The 21,834-nt window shown below is 44.6% G+C and overlaps 1 protein-coding gene across 4 annotated transcripts in view; it reads right to left on the bottom strand.

Annotated features, from left to right (window-relative positions):
• The window catches only part of LOC134932296 (neuronal acetylcholine receptor subunit alpha-3-like), a 177,233-nt gene that overhangs the window by 103,400 nt on the left and 51,999 nt on the right, over positions 1–21,834 (bottom strand). For 2 of the 4 annotated variants that reach the window (XM_063926601.1, XM_063926602.1), the window contains one exon: positions 17,644–17,910. The exons of the other annotated variants lie outside the window; for them this stretch is intronic. In XM_063926601.1, coding sequence (XP_063782671.1) covers positions 17,644–17,656 — 13 coding nt within the window. In that variant the 5' untranslated portion in view covers positions 17,657–17,910. The remainder of the gene's footprint in view (positions 1–17,643; positions 17,911–21,834) is intronic. 4 annotated transcript variants of the gene reach the window in all.

Genomic DNA, 21,834 nt, shown 5'->3' with positions numbered 1-21,834 from the left:
GGGTATCAGGATCCTGCCGTATCTGGACGACTTGTTGATCCTGGCGAACTCCCCAGAGGTTCTCCGCCGTCATCTGGAACTTACAGTCCAATTCCTGCAAGTCCACGGGTGGCACATCAACTGAAATAAATCCTCACTGGTCCCTGCTCAGACCATGGTGCACCTGGAGGCATTACTGGACACACACAACCAACGGTTGTTTTTGTCTCCAGAGAAGGTTCTGAAACTTCAGGACAGGATAAGATGCTTCCTATCTCGCCCACGTGTGTCGATACACTCAGCGATGCAAGTACTAGGCCTCATGGTGTCGACTTTTGACATGGTAGTGTACGCTCAATTTTATTCTCGCCCTCTGCAGTGGTTAATCCTTTCCAAGTGGGACGGCCTGTCTCACCGGATCAGGTCTCACATGATTTCCTTGACTCCGGAAGTTCGTCTGAGCTGGTGGCTCCAGGACGAACGATTAAACAGGGGTCGTCCCTTTTGGATCTCCAACTGAGTCCTCCTAACGATGGATGCCAGTCTGCGGGGTTGGGGTGCGGTGTTGGAGCAACACTCTCTTCAGGTTTGGTGGACCAGGGAGGAATCTCTCCTTCCAATAAACATTCTGGAGCTGCAGGCAGTGTTCAATGCTCTGAAACTGGCCCTGCCTCTGGTACAGAACAGGCCTGTTCAAGTACAGTCGGACAACGCCACCACGGTGGCATACATAAATCATCAAGGCGGCACTCGAAGCCGCATGACAATGATGGAAGTGTCAAAGATTCTTCTATGGGCGGAACGCCATCTGCCAGCCATATCTGCAATGTTCATTCCGGGGATCCTCAAATAGGAAGCAGACTTCCTTAGTCATCAGGATGTACACACCGGAGAGTGGAGCCTTCATCTGGAAGTCTTTCAACTCCTAGTGGTCAAGTGGGGCCTACCAGATGTAGACCTGATGGCATCTCGACTCAATCACAAGGTTTCAGTCTTCGGAGCAAGGACAATGGATCCTCAAGCAGCATTCGTGGACATGCGGGCAATTCCATAGAACTTTCGGCTGCCGTATGTGTTCCCTCCGGTGTCACTCCTGCCCAGGGTAATAAGGAATACTACTTCTAATTGCTCCGGCGTGACCTTGACGGCATTGGTTCTCAGACCTGCAGTGTCTCTCGATAGAGCATCCTCTTCTACTTCCACAACGCCCAGACCTCCTCGTTCAGGGCCCTTGTGTCTACCAGGATCTGGCCAGACTGGTTTTGATGGCGTGGCTTTTGAAGATTCAGTTCTGAGGGCCAAAGGATTTTCTGAGGCAGTCATTCAAACTATGTTGAAAGCCCGTAAACTGGCTTCGGCTCGGATTTATTATAGGGTCTGGAATTCTTACTTCACCTGGTGTGCGGCTACGAATTATGATGCATACAAGTTCAATACTGCCAAACTTTTGGCTTTTCTGCAACAGGGCCTGGACTTAGGCCTTCATCTGCCCTCCCTCAAGGTTCATATTTCAGCCTTGTCGGTATGGATTCGGAGAAAAATTGCGTCTCTGCCTGACATTCATACTTTCACTCAGGGTGTTTTATGGATTCAACCTCCCGATGTCCCTCCTATGGCTCCTTGGGATTTGTTGGTTGTTCTGGATGCCCTAGAAGGGTCTCCGTTTGAACCTCTTGAGTTTGTGGAACTTAGGTGGCTTACACTTAAGGTCTTGTTTTTGCTGGCTATTGTCTCTGCTAGAAGGGTTTCAGATTTGGGTGCCTTATCCTGTTGGTCACCCTATCTGATTTTTCACCGTGACCGTGCGGTTCTTAGAACTTGCCCTGGTTATCTGCCTAAGGTGGTGTTGTCTTTCCACCTTAACCAAGAGATTGTGGTTCCGGCCTTTATCTCTCCTGGTTTGTCTTCCAAAGAACGGTCTTTGGATGTGGTATGGGATCTCCGTATATATGTGAAGAGAACCGCCTCTCTTAGGAGATCTGATTCTTTGTCCTTTTTGGTTTTCACAAACGTGGCTGGCCTGCGAATAAGCAGACCTTGGCCAGATGGATTAGAATGGTGATTGCACAAGCTTATGTGTAGGCTGGACTTCCAGCTCCTGCTACTATCAAGGCCCATTCTACTCAGTCTGTTGGACCTTCTTGGGCGGCCCACTGTGGTGCGTCCCTGGAACAATTGTGCAACGCGGCTTCGTGGTCCTCAGTGAACACATTCATCAGGTTCTATGCCTTTGACACTTCCGTCTCCCTGGATGCTTCCTTTGGACGCCGGGTTCGTGTGCCCGCTACAGTGCATCCCCTCCCATGAGGAACTGCTTTAGGACATCTCCGATGTTATTCCCTGTGGAATACCAGTGTACCCCGCTGCAGAAAATGAGATTTATGGTAAGACTTACAATTGTTAAATCTCTTTCTGCAAGGTACACTGGATTCCACAATGCGCCCACCCTGACGCACTTAGCTTCTTTGGGTTTGTATGGCATTAGCCGCTGGTACCTTCTCCTGTCATGATAATGTGGTTATCTGTGGCTACTAACTACTGTTGTCTCTTTTACCTGCTACTGCATTGGACTGGTTAACAAAACTGAGCTCCAGTGCCTGGATGCGGGGATATAGAGGAGGCAGTGCAGTGCATCTTGGGAACAGTCAAAGCTTTATCCTGTTAGTGCCTTGGATCAAGATCCAACTCTTCCCCCACGATGTTATTCCCTGTGGAATCCAGTGTACCTCGCAGAAAGAGATTTAATAATGGTAAGTATAACCATAAATCTCCTTTATTCCTATTGGCTTTCCAAAACACGTGACATCCGTGAGCCAATAAGATGCCGTTTTGAGAACCAAGTAAATCCAAGTAAAACCGAGTAAAACCGAACCCGCTCATCTCTATTAGAAAGTGTAGTACTGGTTTTATTATGTTTGTGTATTTATTTAGTATGGTTTGTTTAACCTTTTCCCGACCATTTCTTTATACTATTTAAATGTTTGATAGAGCCTATACTATAGAACATCTATAGTGTTAAATATTAATACTGTGTTTTCCCTACAGCATCCAGTGTATAAAAATATTTACAATAATGTCCAGGGTCGTTACTAGGTTCTTCTACCACTCCCCCACAGTCCCGCACTTGCTCCAATGTTCCGCTGAGTGGGAGATTGACTGCATTTGGACACCCCCCTCTAGAAATCCTGTGTTTGCCACTGTATATAACTATATATGTGTGTTTTAGCCTGGAAGCCCAACATTTGAAAAGATCAATTTTATTTTATATGAAATTGGTCAAAATCGATTAAAATTGACCTTCAGTTAATGTACTTTTTCCAATGCTTAGTAAATAGCCCCTTTAATGTGTCCCTGCTATAAATCATGAAAGTGGCCTCAGGTAGGCGGGACCAATCCAACTATAAGGCCAAAACAAAATAGCCAGGGATAAAATACTTTTCCTCTTGCATCCATGCTGAGGGACACTGGCAATGACGTCGGAGGTGAGTGGTAGCAGAGAAGTTCAGGCACGAAAATGTTGTGTTAGTGCCTGAACCCTATCAGCCCCATTTTTCAGCGATAACACATGGGTCCGGGAACTTATCCCATATCCCATGTGTATCACTTGAAAAACGGGTCATTTACTGCATGGTAAAAAATGGGCTATAATTGGATAGCCCAATAATACCATCGAGCTAAAACGACGATATTAGCCCATTTTTGCTGTGCTATAAATTAGCACCGGCTATAGGATACTGTGTATTGGTGGGGATTGAGAACTGTTTTATTTGTTCCTTAACCCTCCTTCTGTTACAGGGATAGATATGATCCGTGCAATGTAATGGAATCCGAGATCACCAGATATGCGGGATACTGGCCGAAGGAACACACACTTACTGTGCGGAACACCCAATTCTATGTCGGAATGAGCATGATTAAAAAAAATTATTATTCGCATTGGTGATGTATCAATGTATAGTGTACAGAGGAAAATGTCTTAGGATGATAAATGGTTGAAAGTTAATTACTTTGTTGGGATGTACTTATACACACCAGAACTCCAGAGACCAAATGCTAATGACCTTGTGTTCTCTGTGGAGCTGTTGATCTAAGGCCAGGTGTTGGAACAGAGGGCCAGATGCATCATCTCTTGGAAAGTGATAAAATGGAGAGTGAAAAGTACCAGCCAATCAGCTCCTAACTGCCATTTTTCAAACACTGCCTGTGACATGGCAGTTAGGACCTGATTGGCTGGTACTTTTTCACTCTCCATTTTATCACTTTCCAAGCAATGATGCATCTGGCCCACAGTTTGATTATAATAAAGCCCAGAGAAGACATGCTGTCCACTGGAGGTGTCAAATCTCCTTTGATGTAGGGGAAGAGAGATTGCTTGGAGAAAGCATTTAGTCCATTCCTTCCTGAGTAGGCCCATACAACTTACACAGTACTGCTTGGCATTCCAGACGTTTAAGCTTCAAGTAATTAAGTGCCCCTGTGGAAACCCCTCAGAGACACTTTGACCAGAAGAGTGTGAACTTTTCTTCCTGAAGCATGTTGTAAAAACTGGTCCAGGCTAATTACAAGGTCTGATCACCGAGCTTTAAACAAGTAATAGAGATAAGAGCACCTGCCCTTGCTCAGGTGAGCGGAGGACCCTGTAGCACAATCAATTAATTCTGGTTTTGGAAAGGTTAAAATTCTTCCAGGGGTGGGGCTGAGAGTAAATTACAGTGGGTTTAAATATGAGAAACTCTCCACAGATAGTGTTCATTGTAATGAAGGGATCTGTATGATCATAATGAAACAAAACATCAGGAAGAGACTTCAGCCATGTCTGGGTGATATGAACATTGTTTTTTCTCCCATTTATTTGTTTCATTAAATTATTACTTGTGTGACCATTTAAAAACTATTATAATCATGTAACCTTTTTTGTAACTATAAGCTTTGAAGATATTCTTGAATTAAAAACTAAACTCTAGTTCTGGTTCTGTTTTTTCTGACCCAAGGCCTCAAGCCACCCATGTTACCTATTTTTCTAGTATAAATAATTGAGTTTGCAGTTGAGAGCTGAAACTTGCCAGGGCGTTGTCTCAAAAAATCATTTCACCTGGTGCAGTTACCGTGTTGATTAACCACACATGCTGAGGTAACCAGAAAGTGTCACGGGTGGCGATTCTCACATTGGTGTAGCTGGAGGGTAGGCTCACTGAAGCTGTGACACTTATAATGCAAAATCACGCCTTGTAAGTGATTGCTCCTTAAAAAAATGTCCAAGATCATCTGGCATCCTTCACCTCTGGCAATCTCGGACTCCATTACATCCCGCCACATATGTCTAGAACCATTTATTACTTTAATGGTACTGTTTTGTAGACTGATAGTACTGCACATAGGGGGTAATTCCAAGTTGATCGCAGCAGGATTTTTGTTAGCAATTGGGCAAAACCATGTGCACTGCAGGGGAGGCAGATATAACATGTGCAGAGAGAGCTAGATTTGGGTGGTGTGTGTTCAATCTGCAATCTAATTGCAGTGTAAAAATAAAGCAGCCAGTATTTACCCTGCACAGAAATAAAATAACCCACCCAAATCTAACTCTTTCTGCACATGTTATATCTGCCTCCACTGCAGTGCACATGGTTTTGCCCAATTGCTATAAAAAAATCCTGCTGCGATCAACTTGGAATTACCCCCATAGAGTTCTCAGCAGCCTGCAATACTATTTTATTATTGTATGTATATCCAGAACTATTTCTATCTGAATTAGGGCAGGTTCTTGTCATTGCTTGGATAATTATAGCCTTTTGCCTGCACTATTTCTTTTCTTTAAGGCAGTTTTTTGTATTTTCTCCCACTTTTTGTGTATGTTTGCTTTCAACAACATGTCAGGGAAACTAGAGAAAGGGTCCAAGGCACACAGCAAGCCTCCTCTGTTGCATTACTTTATACTTGTTTCAGATGTAGGTCCAAATTAACTAAGGGTCACACAGAACCAAGAGGGCTTTGCGCATTCTGTGAGACAGAGTCAGAGTGTTCAACAGATGAGTCATGATCCCAGATTGGGTTATGTTCATGGCACTGTCCATCGCAGAGCTTTCAAGGTGAGTACATACTGTAGTCTCAGGTGAGTGACTCATCTCTCCCTTGTACCTGGTCGAAGTCTCAGATTCAATCAGAGCCTTCCTCTGAGCCAGTTTGGACCCATAACACTGGGAAGCTCCTAGGAAGAACTCCTCTCAGACTTCAGCTGAAAGGAGAATTCAGATTTCGCAGGTACCTCGCAGGAGGAGGGTGAACTAGGTGTCCCTGATTGGAAGGAGGCATCAGGATGGGTGTCCAGGAAATAATTAAGGCAGTTTTCCAGACTTTAAATATTCAGGAGATAGAAGTGACAGAGGCTAGTTCGTCTTTTCTATTTTATAAACGTTTGAAGAAACAGTTGTCTACTTTTCTGTCCTTCTCTCATTGTACTGATATTTTGAAGGAGACTTGGCTTAAGCTGAATAAGAAGTTTCAGGTACCCATAAGTTTCAAACATACTTATTCCTTTGCGGATGAAGACCACAATAACCAGATCAGCCAAGGCCATTGTCATTCCTACGGTGCATTCAATTACACAGGCAGAAAATGTGAGGCCATGCTTAAATCTATGTTTGCTTTTGCAGGTGCTACTCTTCATTCCAGTCAAGATATTTCCTGGTTTAATAAGGCCATAAATTCCTGGACAGAGCAATTGACATCTGAATTACAGGCAGAGGAAAATGTTTCTGATCTCCTTGCCTTGGTGTATCAGATCCATAAAGGTTTTATCTATGTAAGTGATGCTTCTCTGGACATGGCTTCTCTGCAGTCCATGTGTTTCCGCCTTTGCAATTTCTGCCAGAAGATCTATCTGGAATATAAAATGGTAGCTGCTCAATCAATTTAGTAATACTGGTTCTTGTAGTACCATTTGGATGATCTTGAGGTTGCTCCAGGTGAGTTGGCTCTCAATTTAGGTATTTTTTAGTATATGCTATTATCATGTAGCATAACAATAAGCAATAATATGACCCGGAGTAGGTGCTATTATCATGTAGCGTTAGGGACCACCAGTATCAGAGAAACCTTGATGCAGCCTGGTGGCTTAACCATATCTTTGCAAATATATGCAACTAAGATCTCTGAGTTTTCTATTATCATGTAGTGTTCAAGTCTTATTGCTGATACTTTTTGGTGTGCTGAGGGAAAACGTTTCTCTTTTTTTTAAGGTCTATCTGGCTCAGATCTTGGGATGCTGACCCTGAGTCAAAGCGTGCATTGAGGAGGTCTCCTCTGAAGGGGAATTTCTTTTTGGTTCAAAGTATATCAGGATTATTTTTCAAGCTCTGGGTTGGAAGAGCCCTTATCTTCTGGTCAGTGAAGACTTCTCAGTTTAGTTCCTTTCACTTCTCAGGCAGAGGTACATTTTAATCATTAGAGACTTGTCAGGTTTCTTCTTCTGGGGTACCTTTTGTGTTCATAATTCCACAACCTCTTGCCGGCCCAGCCTCCAACCTGCAGACAAACATTGGCAGTGGCACACTCTTCATCAGGGCATGCTGGCCACGGTTTCATTCTGTCTTGCTCCCAGACAATATCTGCTTCATCTTGGCCCCTGTTGGTACCCGGATATGCCTCATCTGGCTTTGATGGCATGGTTCTTGAGACTCAGATCTTGAGGGCTCGTGGGTTCTCCAAGCCGGGTTGTCCAGATCATGATTAAGGCTCATAAACCGGTTACTTCAAGGATTTACCATCCGGCCTGTAACCTTTACATTTCATAGTGCTAGCATCAGAGACTCTCAGCTGCTGCCTTTAGACTACTGCATCTCTTTCCTCATTTGGCTGTCATTCTGGAGGTCCAGACCTTACTGCACTTTGTCCTGTAGTACTTACCTCCTATTCCCCCTATTCAACCTCCATATGTACCGCCTAGTCCCCTGTGGTATATGAATTTAGTGTTGGACACTCTTCAGTGACCTTGTCAAGCCTATTGAGACTGTGGAGTTGTGGTACCTTGCATTGAAGGTGATCTTTCTGCTGGCCATTGCATCTGCTCGATATATCTCCCACTTGGTGGCTTTGTCTTTTAAGCCTCCATTGGCAATTTTTCATCCTGAAAGGGTGCTTTTGCTGACTAAGTTTTCTTTCTTTCTGAAGATGGGTTTAAAATTCCATCTTAACCATCTCAACTATGATACTAATCTTGTAACTCTGCATCCTTAGGGCTCTTGGACGTGGCCAGGTTGTATGGCTTTACATTGACCATACATCTCTACTTTGATGAACAGATTTCCTTTTGGTCTTGGTTGATGTCCCTAAGAGTGGTTGGTCAGCATTCAGGGCTTCCATTGCCAGGTGAATTACTGCTGCCATCCACCAGGCTTATCTTGTGGATAAGCCTGTTCCACCTTCTCTCCGAGCTCATTCTACTTGTGCAGTCGGTGCCTACTAGTGACTGTTAGATAATGTAAAAAGCATCCTTGGCACCACCATATAATAGAAAATACTAGTTCCTGGTATATAATATAGAGAGCATCATAGTCACCAACATACTCTGGGCGGGATGTACTAGGCATCACATCCGTGGTGCGGTACATTCCCACTCTTATCAGGTACATGCCGGCGTTAATACAGATTTGAACATCCGAGCTAGCTATACTGTAAACATTTCCCTATTACCACATGTCTCCCATGTTTTCCCATTCCCAAATCTAACCTTATTTTAATTTAAGCCGGTCTTTGTACACATTTTTATTTCAATATGTGTACATTAAAATTAAAAATCTGTTATACAATCCTACTGTATAGTTCTACACAAAATGCTGACATTTCTAAATTAAATAAAAGAAGAATGATAATGGATTACTAACAACAGCTCCTAAGTTCGCAAATCTTAGGAAACCATTCTAGAGCATTTACAATGTTGGTCACTGATTGGAGTTGAAAAAACAGACAGACTGCTCCGTCTGCTGTAAGCAAAGTACTCAATTGTTAAAATTATACCAGGCCCCTGGAGTATGCCTCTTACTAAGGCTTCCTATATAGTAATCAGGCGGTCATTTATTCTATAATGTCTGCTGGAATGTTCGAATGTTTAATGCTGCAAAGAAAAATAACAGTTCTTTGGGCAGGAAGCTGTTATACACATTAACAAGATGTATCTTATGGGAAAAGGTCCACAGCAAATTATGTATATTGGTGCTTTCAAGATGTTTGCCACATGGTTATTGAGTGCTTAAGCATGCTAAATCTCCATAAGCTTTGTTATTCAATTTGCAGCTCTTAACCACAAAATCCCCAACTGAACAACTGCAGATGGACCTAATGTAAATTAACTTGGAAAGGAAATGCCGCTATATGTAAAAGTAAAAACTACAGTACAAATACATTTTAAGTAACTGATACATTCTGCATAAATCATTAGTATGGCGCTGAGATTAGATCCAATACCCACCAATTCTAAGAGATCTAATTCACAGATACGTGCAGTTCTGTCTGCAGATGGACCTCATCATTTTTGGAAAACTGCTCATGTTTCAGACACAATGATGGGCGATCCAGAGTCATGCACATATCAGTCGTATCTCCACTAGCAGCTAATTGGGTATAGCCTGGTGGCAGTGTTGGATAAGTATGCCATAGCTGTATAGATAGAATTGTAGGCTATTCAGAGGTAAGCATAGAGATCTGTCCGACTTCAGGTGGGTCTCTTACCTCAAGAATAGGCCTGGTGCTGATGCATGCTGCTAATGATGATGATGATGATGATGACTATTTTGACATACGGATGGACACAGGTGGTGCTGTTGCATAGATGCGATTCTGAAACCTATAGTAGACTGATGTGGAATTCTACAGAAAGAGTTATTTTGACTCCAACTAACTTCTGTAAAGGAAAAGTGAAGCTTAGGCCACATGGCAGCTTTTTAACTATATAGTCAAATGTTTGCTACTAGCTTTTTTATAAACTTAAAGAACTGTTCCAGGCAGGGCAGTGTTATCCATAGGCTGACGCCTAGGGGCCAAATCAATTTTTTTCTCAGGCACTGTAGCTTGCGTCCTATGACCAGGGCCGGCTCTACCATTAGGCAGCTTTAGGCGGCTGTCTAGGGGTGCCAGCACCTGGAGGGCACCACTGAATTATTCTAGTAAAACACTGAAGGATGTCTCAGTATGTGGCCTCCTCCTTTTACACTGTGCTGGCTGCTGCTGCGGTTGTTTTTTTCAGGTGCAGCCGCCACTATCAGGCTTTAACACATAGTGTGTCAGCGCTTCCTCTGTTCCGACACGTGTAACGTCAAGTCATGTTAAGGCACATAGGAGGTGGATGTAACTATAGCTCCCGAAGGGGCGCTCCCACAGCCGCTCCCCATAGCCCTGCGGGAACCTCTTCCAGGCCCCTGGATCCCGGATCTCCAGCAGAAAGCAGCACCTGACTACATGTCTGCATCCACAGCGCACCTGTAAGAGGAGCCATGCCAATGCAGAGGGAAAACAAGGAAACAACTTTTAACGAAGTAACTCATGGAGGTTTCATTGGTACCACAGACAGTACAGATAGGGGTGTTTTAACAGAGGAGGGAACCCCTGTGCAGTATCCGGGTAGGCCCCCTCCTCTGTACGGCGCAGTAGTCTCCAGTATTGTACCAGAGTCTACTGTACATGTGCAGGTCTCCAGAAACATGGCGCCGCCATGTTTTGGATTCCAATTTAACTACTGCGCATGCGTTGCTTCCATTTTGGGTGTGATTTTTGCATTGGCTGCAGCGCCCTTCACGGGACTCTGTAAAGGTAAGTATTAAAAAAAATTGTGACTTTGTTTACAATGTACTATATATATTTTTCACTTTAAAAGTATTTGAGTGTTGTCCCTTTCCTCTGTATACGTATAATGATGCAATTTACCCCAGCCCACCTAGTGGCCACCTGCATCTCCCCTCTGAGAGATGTTGGTGGTGGGGTTGCAGGTTAGAGGGCGCAAGGCTGAAGCTTTGCCTAGGGTGCAGAGAGACCTTGCACCAGCCCTGCCTATGACTACGATGGTTAAAGGCATTTTGCTCTGCTGACCAATCTAGCATTATTTGAAAAAAATAAAGGAAAAGGAAAAACAATTGCACTGTGAAAGAAGAAATCAGCAGACTTTATTTTAACTAGGTATCGGTGTCCATGTGAATACTGACAGTGTAAATGATGGCATAAGCTTTGCTTCCCAAATGTCAGCTGTAGTGGGGTGAAAGATTGAAGTGCTGGAGGGTGCCCGAAATACCTGAAAGTCTAGGGGCCCGGCCTGGGTTTATACGGCCCTGGTGCCGAGGGGTTCACCAACAGTGGCTCCTATTTCCCATAGACCCCTATTAGCTCACTGGTACTCGGCACTCAACCCTGAGGTCTTATGTATGATAGTACAGGCTTATATAAAGACTGGTGAATACAATATCAATATCTGAAACTAGATTGTCATAATCCCTAGCTGTATGTAATACAGTATTAATGATCAACACTGTAGGTCAGGGGTGGGGAACCTCCGGCACGTTCGGCTGTATAAGGCCTGCAAAGCCAGTTGTTCTGGCCCAACAGCTTGTGTGTCAATGAGACACGCCGCCACCCAGTCCTGCGGCAGCGTGTCTCAGTCCGGCAGCCAATCAGGAGCCGCCACTCCACGAGCTCTGATTGGCTCACGAAGCGGCAGCTGGTTTGAGATCCTACACGCCGCCGCCGCTCGACATAGCCGGACGTTGCAGTAGCAGTGGTGAGCAGCACAGTGGGGTGGGGGGGCATGTGTAAGGGCATTTGTGTATCTGGCACTGTGGTGGCATTTGTGTATCTGACACTGTGGGGGCATTTGTATATCTGGAACTGTGGGGGCATTTGTGTATCTAGCACTGTGGCGTCATTTGTGTATCTGGCACTGCACTGGCATATGTGTATCTGGCACTGTGGCGGCATATGTGTATCTGGCACTGCACTGGCATATGTGTATCTTTCACTGCACTGGCATATGTGTATCTGGCACTGTGGTGGCATTTGTGTATCTGGCACTGCACTGGCATATGTGTATCTGGCACTGCACTGGCATATGTGTATCTGGCACTGTGGTGGCATTTGTGTATCTGGCACTGCACTGGCATATGTGTATCTGGCACTGCACTGGCATATGTGTATCTGGCACTGTGGCAGCATTTGAGTATCTGGCACTGCACTGGCATATGTGTATCTGGCACTGTGGTGGCATTTATGTATCTGGCACTGTGGCGTCATTTGTGTATCTGGCACTGCACTGGCATATGTGTATCTGGCACTGTGGTGGCATATGTGTATCTGGCACTGCACTGGCATATGTGTATCTTTCACTGCACTGGCATATGTTTCTGGCACTTTGGTGGCATTTGTGTATCTGGCACTGCACTGGCATATGTGTATCTGGCACTGCACTGACATATGTGTATCTGGCACTGTGGTGGCATTTGTGTATCTGGCACTGCACTGGCATATGTGTATCTGGCACTGCACTGGCATATGTGTATCTGGCACTGCACTGGCATATGTGTATCTGGCACTGTGGCAGCATTTGAGTATCTGGCACTGCACTGGCATATGTGTATCTGGCACTGTGGTGGCATTCATGTATCTGGCACTGTGGCGGCATTTGTGTATCTGGCACTGCACTGGCATATGTGTATCTGGCACTGCACTATTGGGAGCATATGTGTATTACGTCCCATTTTAATTGGCCACACACAATTTTTGGCACGGGCACACGCACTCAGTACCTCTAAGGGGCATAACTACTGGGGGGCAGGGTAATTTTTAAGTTGATCATTTTTGTATGGCCCCCAAAGGATTTTATAAATATCCAAATAGCCCTTGGTAGAAAAAAGGTTCCCCACCCCTGCTGTAGGTGGTCTATAGTACAGTAGTTAGAGAGGGGATTCTAAAACAATTAAGTTTTGTATTAAACGTATAAATACAGTAACATGAGTTGTCAGGAAAAGGTTAAAAATCCTATCATAAATATACATACATACATACATACATACATACATACATACATAATATAACTAGTAGGAGACAGAACTGACCTTTCTAAGCACACTTTCTTCTACCTAATATTAGGGATGGCTATCGAAGTTGTTATCATAGATGGTGTCATCAGTTGATATCATTGATGATATAAAACATCGACGGGAAACCATTGATAGTTTCAACCACTGAGGAGCATCCATACTATGGGTGATGGACCAGTAAGGAAAGGGGGAAAAGGAGTAAATGGGGTAACAGGGTCATGGGACAGTAAGGCTAGTCAGGTAAGATGAGGGACTGAGTGGCACAATAGGTGCAGATCAAAGCTCTGTACCCCTGCATCGAGAGAAAAAAAAAGCCATTACCACATTCTCTGACATCAATGGCAGAGAACCATTAGATCTTTGCAATCGATAGCAAAATTATCGACCATCGGTTGCTAACTTACGATGGTCAATAGCCAGCTCTACTTCATAATGAGACCTGTCTCTTCTTGCTGGTTATTGCTCTCCGGTCTTCAAGTCCAGGGCACTAGTTGAGCGCTCAGATAAACACAGCAGTTTGATAGGAAAAGCAGCTGACTCCATTCCATCCCTTATACAGCAGGTTGTGGGTGTAGTTCTAGTAAAGTAATTCTTGATACTACTTCTGTGGTCTAATTGGTAGACACATGTAATCATTATGCTCAGAGTTAAGCAATGTTTTCCTACTGCACGTGTCTAATTCGCTGAAAAGTCTCACTACGAATACCACCCATAGAGTGTACGAGGTGCAGTTGTGATTAAGACACATGGCAAAAGAAATGTATTGGAAATGTGCTGTGTATTCCTGGGTGATGAGTGGGAAGTGGCTATTTAGGCGCATGTAAATGGTCCATCTATTGGGCATACTATGGGAGTGTTGTGGGAATGTCACTGAAGTAGCTGCATACATGACAATCTGCATTTACCATAGGGCTGGTGCAAGTTTTGAAGATTTGACTGATGGGGACATCTAAAGATGCACAAAGAAGTATCAAAGAGGGCATCCCAGTCCTTGCACATTAGAGGCACACTTGTACACCAGAGCGAGGGCTAATACTAGCATGGGAGAAACATGACCTAAAAATAATACAGTAGTACACAGACAATGAGAGGATATAAAAAAAAAGGAAATAATAACCACCGTAACTCTATAATGTCCATATTTGCATATTCAGTACCTACACACACACTTGGAGGCAGTATCGGATTGGGGCATGAAGGGCCCACTGGGAAATGCAGTGGCAGGGGCCCATGCTTAAGAGTGTGGCAAGGCAACACAGAGTCTTAACGAACCATTAGAAAGTGCATGGTCTTTGACGCTTGAGATATATATATATATATATATAAATAAAAAATATATATATATATATATATATATATATATATTTATTAGTGATGTGCACCGGAAATTTTTCGGGTTTTGTGTTTTGGTTTTGGATTCGGTTCCGCGGCCGTGTTTTGGATTCGGACGCGTTTTGGCAAAACCTCCCTGAAAATTTTTTGTCGGATTCGGGTGTGTTTTGGATTCGGGTGTTTTTTTTACAAAAAACCCTCAAAAACAGCTTAAATCATAGAATTTGGGGGTCATTTTGATCCCATAGTATTATTAACCTCAATAACCATCATTTCCACTCATTTTCAGTCTATTCTGAACACCTCACAATATTATTTTTAGTCCTAAAATTTGCACCGAGGTCGCTGGATGGCTAAGCTAAGCGACACAAGTGGCCGACACAAACACCTGGCCCATCTAGGAGTGGCACTGCAGTGTCAGGCAGGATGGCACTTCAAAAAAATAGTCCCCAAACAGCACACGATGCAAAGAAAAAAAGAGGCGCACCAAGGTCGCTGTGTGACTAAGCTAAGCGACACAAGTGGCCGACACAAACACCTGGCCCATCTAGGAGTGGCACTGCAGTGTCAGACAGGATGGCACTTCAAAAAAATAGTCCCTAAACAGCACATGATGCAAAGAAAAAAAGAGGCGCAATGAGGTAGCTGTGTGACCAAGCTAAGCGACCCAAGTGGCCGACACAAACACCTGGCCCATCTAGGAGTGGCACTGCAGTGTCAGACAGGATGGCAGATTTAAAAAATAGTCCCCAAACAGCACATGATGCAAAGAAAAAAAGAGGCGCACCAAGGTCGCTGTGTGACTAAGCTAAGCGACACAAGTGGCCGACACAAACACCTGGCCCATCTAGGAGTGGCACTGCAGTGTCAGGCAGGATGGCACTTCAAAAAAATAGTCCCCAAACAGCACATGATGCAAAGAAAAAAAGAGGCGCACCAAGGTCGCTGTGTGACTAAGCTAAGCGACACACGTGGCCGACACAAACACCTGGCCCATCTAGGAGTGGCACTGCAGTGTCAGGCAGGATGGCACTTCAAAAAAATTGTCCCCAAACAGCACATGATGCAAAGAAAAAAGAGGCACATCAAGGTCGGTGTGTGACTAAGCTAAGCGAGACAAGTGGCCGACACAACCACCTGGCCCATCTAGGAGTGGCACTGCAGTGTCAGACAGGATGGCACTTCAAAAAAATAGTCCCCAAACAGCACATGATGCAAAGAAAAAAAGAGGCGCAATGAGGTAGCTGTGTGACTAGCTAAGCGACCCAAGTGGCCGACACAAACACCTGGCCCATCTAGGAGTGGCACTGCAGTTTTCTAGCGAGAGGATGAGTGCTTCCATCCTCATGTGAATCTGAACCACTAGTCATGAACATAGGCCAGGGCCTCAGCCGTTCCTTTCCACTCCGTGCCGTAAATGGCATATTGGCAAGTTTACGCTTCTCATCAGACGCTTTCAATTTTGATTTTTGGGTCATTTTACTGAACTTTTGTTTTTTGGATTTTACATGCTCTCTGCTATGACATTGGGCATCGGCCTTGGCTGACGACGTTGATGGCATTTCATCGTCTCGGCCATGACTAGTGGCAGCAGCTTCAGCACGAGGTGGAAGTGGATCTTGATCTTTCCCTATTTTAACCTCCACATTTTTGTTCTCCATTTTTTAATGTGTGGAATTATATGCCAGTATCAATAGCAATGGCCTATTACTATATATACTGCGCACAACTGAAATGCACCACAGGTATGGATGGATAGTTTACTTGACGACACAGAGGTAGGTAGAGCAGTGGCCTTCCGTACCGTACTGCTATATATACTGGTGGTCACTGTCAGCAAACTGCAAAACTAAAATGCACCACAGGTATAGAATCTAGATGGATAGTATACTTGACGACACAGAGGTAGGTAGAGCAGTGGTCTTCCGTACCGTACTGCTATATATACTGGTGGTCACTGTCAGAAAACTGCAAAACTAAAATGCACCACAGGTATAGAATCTAGATGGATAGTATACTTGACGACACAGAGGTAGGTAGAGCACTGGCCTTTCCATACCGTACTGCTATATATACTGGTGGTCACTGTCAGCAAACTGCAAAACTAAAATGCACCACAGGTATAGAATCTAGATGGATAGTATACTTGACGACACAGAGGTAGGTAGAGCAGTGGCCTTCCGTACCGTACTGCTATATATACTGGTGGTCACTGTCAGCAAACTGCAAAACTAAAATGCACCACAGGTATAGAATCTAGATGGATAGTATACTTGACGACACAGAGGTAGGTAGAGCAGTGGCCTTCCGTACCGTACTGCTATATATACTGGTGGTCACTGTCAGCAAAACTCTACACTGTACTCCTCCTATATAATACTGCTGGTCCCCAGTCCCCACAATAAAGCAGTGTGAGCACAGATATATGCAGCACACTCAGCACAGATATGGAGCGTTTTTCAGGCAGAGAACGGATAAAACTGGTGGTCACTGATCAGCAAAACTCTGCACTGTACTCCTCCTATATAATACAGCTGCTCCCCAGTCCCCACAATAAAGCAGTGTGAGCACAGATATATGCAGCACACTGAGCACAGATATGGAACGTTTTTCAGGCAGAGAACGGATAAAACTGGTGGTCACTGATCAGCAAAACTCTGCACTGTACTCCTCCTATATAATACAGCTGCTCCCCAGTCCCCACAATTAAGCAATAAGCACAAATATTTGCATCAACATTAATAAACGGAGAGGATGCCAGCCACGTCCTCTCCCTAACATTTCCAATGCACAAGTGAAAATGGCGGCGACGCGCGGCTCCTTATATAGAATCCGAATCTCGTGAGAATCCGACAGTGGGATGATGACGTTCGGGCGCGCTCGGGTTAACCGAGCCATACGGGAGAATCCGAGTATGCCTCGGACCCGTGTAAAATGGGTGAAGTTCGGGGGGGTTCGGTTTCCGAGGAACCGAACCCGCTCATCACTAATATATATATATATATATATATAATAAATGCAGCTGCTCCGGCACTCCACAGAATCCAAGGCTGGACTGATGCTGCTCTGGTGCCCTCCCCAGCCGGGGACCGGTAGTAGACAGCAAAAGATACGAGGCGGCACTCAGAGACTTTAAATTCAGAGATATATTTGTGCAAAACGTGCAAAAGGTAACATCAACGTTTCGGGGACCTAGTCCCCTTCTTCAGGATAACAACAGTGCAAAACAAGAGTGCTAAATAAGGTTAGAAACACTTACCCCCCGACCCCATACAGTCACATGCTTCAGCATCTCCCTCTGGCCGCCCGATCTGGACTTCCGCCCGGCTCCCCAGGCACCTCGGCGGGACTGGAAGTGACGTCGCGGGAGCGAGCTGCGTCACTATAGTAACCGCTCGGGGCAACCATCTGCCCAAGCGTCTCCTCCTAGCCGCGGCTCCCTCACTTCCGCCCGGCTCCCCCTGTGTCCCGCGAGACCAGAGGCAACGTCACGGAGGCCAGCTGCGTCACCATGGCAGCGCTGTTGCTGTGGATAAACACAATAACAAACATTTAATTGTGTGGCATGATCAGATGACCTGAAAGGTCTATAATACAGTGTAGCATCATCATAAAGTGCTAGTGCAAAATACAACTCATTTAAAAACATCAAATGGGTGCAAGAAAAATCTGCATCGTGATAGATATAATATCATGATCATATTAAAAGCACAATGTTATATTACAAACATAATCACCACGAAATAACTCAGTATTCTTTAGTCACCTGTGACCTATTCAAGAATAATAAAAAAGAATAATAAAAAGGAAGAAGAAGAATATATAGCACCAAGACTTAATAACCTAATCTTCCCAATATCAGGCACATCCTCATCGCCCCACACCGGGTATGATTACTAAGCCCTGCCTCGACATGGTGTCACTCACCTATCGGTTAGGGAATTTTTTGGGACAATTTAGCCAGTTGCTAGTAGGGAATTAATGGCATCTACAGAAATTTGATTAGCCCCAAATTTTCATTTAGACCCCCCGGTTTCAAAGTGTTCAGCCTGTTAATCCACATGGATTCCAGCTGCAACAGCTTTCGACCCCTGTCACCTCCTCGTATCGGATTCGGGACATGATCGATTATGCGATGTTTAAACGTGGCCATGGAATGTCTAAATGTCACAAAATGTTTGGCTACAGGTTGATCACCGCTGCCCGACGCCAAAGCATTTCGGATGGCTTGCCTGTGCTGGGCCATTCTGATTTTAAATTGGCATTCTGTCTTGCCGATGTAATACCGCCCACATGGGCAAATAATGGCATATATGACAAACTTCGTACTGCATGTAAGTGGCCATCTAATTTTGTAATTTTTCCCTGAAAAGGGGTGAGCAATGGAAGTCCCTGGTAACATATGGAAACATGTTGTAAAGCCAGTACATTTGAAACACCCATTACGCCTGGACAAAAAGTGTGTGGGATTTACTTTAAGTTTTGCCATGTCAGTTTTCACTAAAATCTCTTTAATGCTTTTCCCCTTTTTGTAACTCGGCATAATGCGCTTGTCATGTAGCATCTTCAGATCGGGGTCTGATGCCACTATTGGCCAAAGCTGTCTAAGTTGGTGTTGCGTCTCTCTACTCGCCACATCGTACTCGCATACCCAGGGAATAATTTTGGACATGTCTTTGGTGTGCGTTGGCTTTACCAGAATGTCCTTCTGTGTAGCCTCTGCTTTTTGCCGGGCCGATTGCAACAATGCCCGGGGGTAGCCTCTTGCCGGAAACCTATTTCCCATTTCCTCCAACTGGATTGCTCTGATGGTATCACTATTGTTAGCCCTGCACACTCTCAGAAACTGGGAGTATGGGAGACCCCTAATGGTGGATATCGGATGAAAACTGTCGTATCGCAAAATCGTATTGCGATCGGTGGGCTTTTTGTAGAGGCATGTGGTGATTTTACCATCCTGCAACTTAATTAGAATATCAAGGAAACAGATTTCTACTTGACTGCTATTCATTGTGAGTTTAGCTGGACTATCCGATTATGTAACTCAATCAACAGGCCTAGCTCCTGTACTTCCCCTCGCCAGAAAATCAGCATGTCGTCTATGTAACGATAATAAATGAACAGTCTATCAGCAATGGCCTTGTTAGACAAAAATAGTTCACGCTCTGTTTCCCACATAAAGGCATTGGCGAACGAGGGTGCCACGGAAGACCCCATGGCACACCCCGTTCGCTGCCTGTAGAACTTTCCGTCAAAGATGAAAAAATTGTGGGTCAGGGTGAACTGTAAAAGCTTCATAAATAAATCAACATCTGGCCCAGTGTACAGAACATTCCCCACAATTAGGCGTCTCACAGCCTGTAATCCCTGCTGATGAGGAATGCAGGTATACAGGCTGGTAACGTCCACCGTGGCCAAAGATACATCTGTTGGAACCTTTTCAATGGTGCAGAATGTCCGTAACAATGTGCTGGAGTCCTTAAGATGTGTACAAATTCCCTGAATACACGGTTGTAGGTAAGTGTCCAGGAAAATGGCTACTGGTTCACACAGAGACCCACGGGCAGAAATAATGGGTCAGGAGAGGAGAATGAGGGTGGGATTCTAAAAGGGGTATCCCATTCTTTAACACTTCCATGTTATATGCTAATGTCAATTGTCTAGTCACTCTGGCCCAGATTTATCAAGCCTTGAAGAGTGATAAATAGCACGGTGATAAAGTACCAACCAGTCAGCTCCTAACTGTCGTTTTTCAAACACAACCTGTAACATGGCAGCTAGGAGATGATTGGCTGTTACTTTATCACCGTGCAATTTATCACTCTCCAAAGCTTGATAAATCTGGGCCTCTGAGAGATAACTGGGGCTGAGGTGTGAGAGTATAAATACATACAGGGCCGCCTTTGTTGGACCAACATTGTAGGTCTGGGGCAAAGCAATGCACTGGGGTAGCTACTCAACCATTCACAGAAATAAATAAAAAATATCATAACTTAACTCTCCTGCGATTCCGCGTCTCTCCATAAGCTTCCATACAGTGAATGGCTATCAGTACTCTGATTGGTGGATTGCTCCAACAATCCACCAATCACCATAATGACAGCCATTCATTGTCTGGCTGCAGACTGGGAGGCAAGTAGACAATGCTGAACTCTGGTGGATTGTACCAATCATCTACCAATCAGTATGCTGACTGCCATTTATTGTCTGACAGTAGGCTAGGAGGCAGATAGGGAATGCTACCTGGCTGCTCTCATTGTGTGTAAATCATAATCAGAGTGGCTGGGTAACATTCTCTATCTTCCCAAGATGCTCCGGATGCACCCCCGGCACAGCCTACCCCTGCTCAAAGGTCCCTAAAATAGTGGGGCCCTGGGCAGCTGCCGAGGTTGTCTATACATTCTATACATTAAGATGACTCTGAACATATAGCCAAACTGAAAAAAATAAGTTTCATATTTATTCTCCGTATTATTAGACAGATCTGATCAATCCATGTGGAACAGGTGAGAGAGCCTATGGAGCATTAGGGACGACAGTGGAGGTCCATTGAGAAAGTAGAGTTTTCTTGACGGCAGCCTCGAGGTAATTTATCATTATGGGGTTATCTCTGAGCTGGGGGTGTGGAGTACAAATTCCAAATTGTCCATTCACAGGTAATAACAAAGACGATTTCTAAGATATTAGTAATATAACATTGAACAAGGGCCCAAAATCTTTGCACCTGGCTACAGATCCACATGCAATACAGTAAATCAGCATCTGTCTGTGCATACTTAAAGCAGTCCGAATTCTGCAAATCATAAATTAGAAATCTTAATCTGAGAGTTAAATAGGAATGATGAATAAGCTTATAATTCATTTAGGCATAGGAAGCAGACACCAGGTGCTTGTTCAACATCACACATGCCCTCAGGATGACCAACAAATCTAAATCAGGAAATTTATGACCCCACTTAGCCATCCCACTCGTTACACTGAGTCAATGTTCAAGATGCATTGAATATGAGTATACTGTAAATAAAAGAAGTAGAATTAACCTCTGAGGGGCAGCTGTGAAGCACATCATCCAACACACAGCTTTTGCCTACATCAGGTGATTTGAGGACCAGTTTAGAAATATAGCTGTAAAGTTGGAAGTATGAGAATAATGGTATAGTTAAATTGGAACCTTGTCCTGCAATTGAGAACACGTATAATCCTGGGAGCAGTAGCAGAGTGTGCCAGGAACAGTGATGTGCAGCGGCCGGCTGAATCATTATATGGAAGCTGGGAGATGGGGAAGGGGGGGGGGGGGGGGGGGGGTTGGTTGGGGGAGCAGAGGGGCAGCGGGAGGTTGGTGTACATTACAGACCAGTAAAAAAAACACTGGTTTTGCAGTGCTGCTAGATCAGACTTAGGCAGGGGGGGAGAGGGGAATCTAGCTGAAATGGCATGGCCTCGTGGGAAG

Source organism: Pseudophryne corroboree, chromosome 6 (assembly GCF_028390025.1).
Source record: "Pseudophryne corroboree isolate aPseCor3 chromosome 6, aPseCor3.hap2, whole genome shotgun sequence".
Classification (NCBI taxonomy): Eukaryota; Metazoa; Chordata; class Amphibia; order Anura; family Myobatrachidae; genus Pseudophryne; species Pseudophryne corroboree.
Note: the sequence above shows the minus strand (reverse complement) of the source record. Positions and strands in the feature narration are given on the sequence as shown.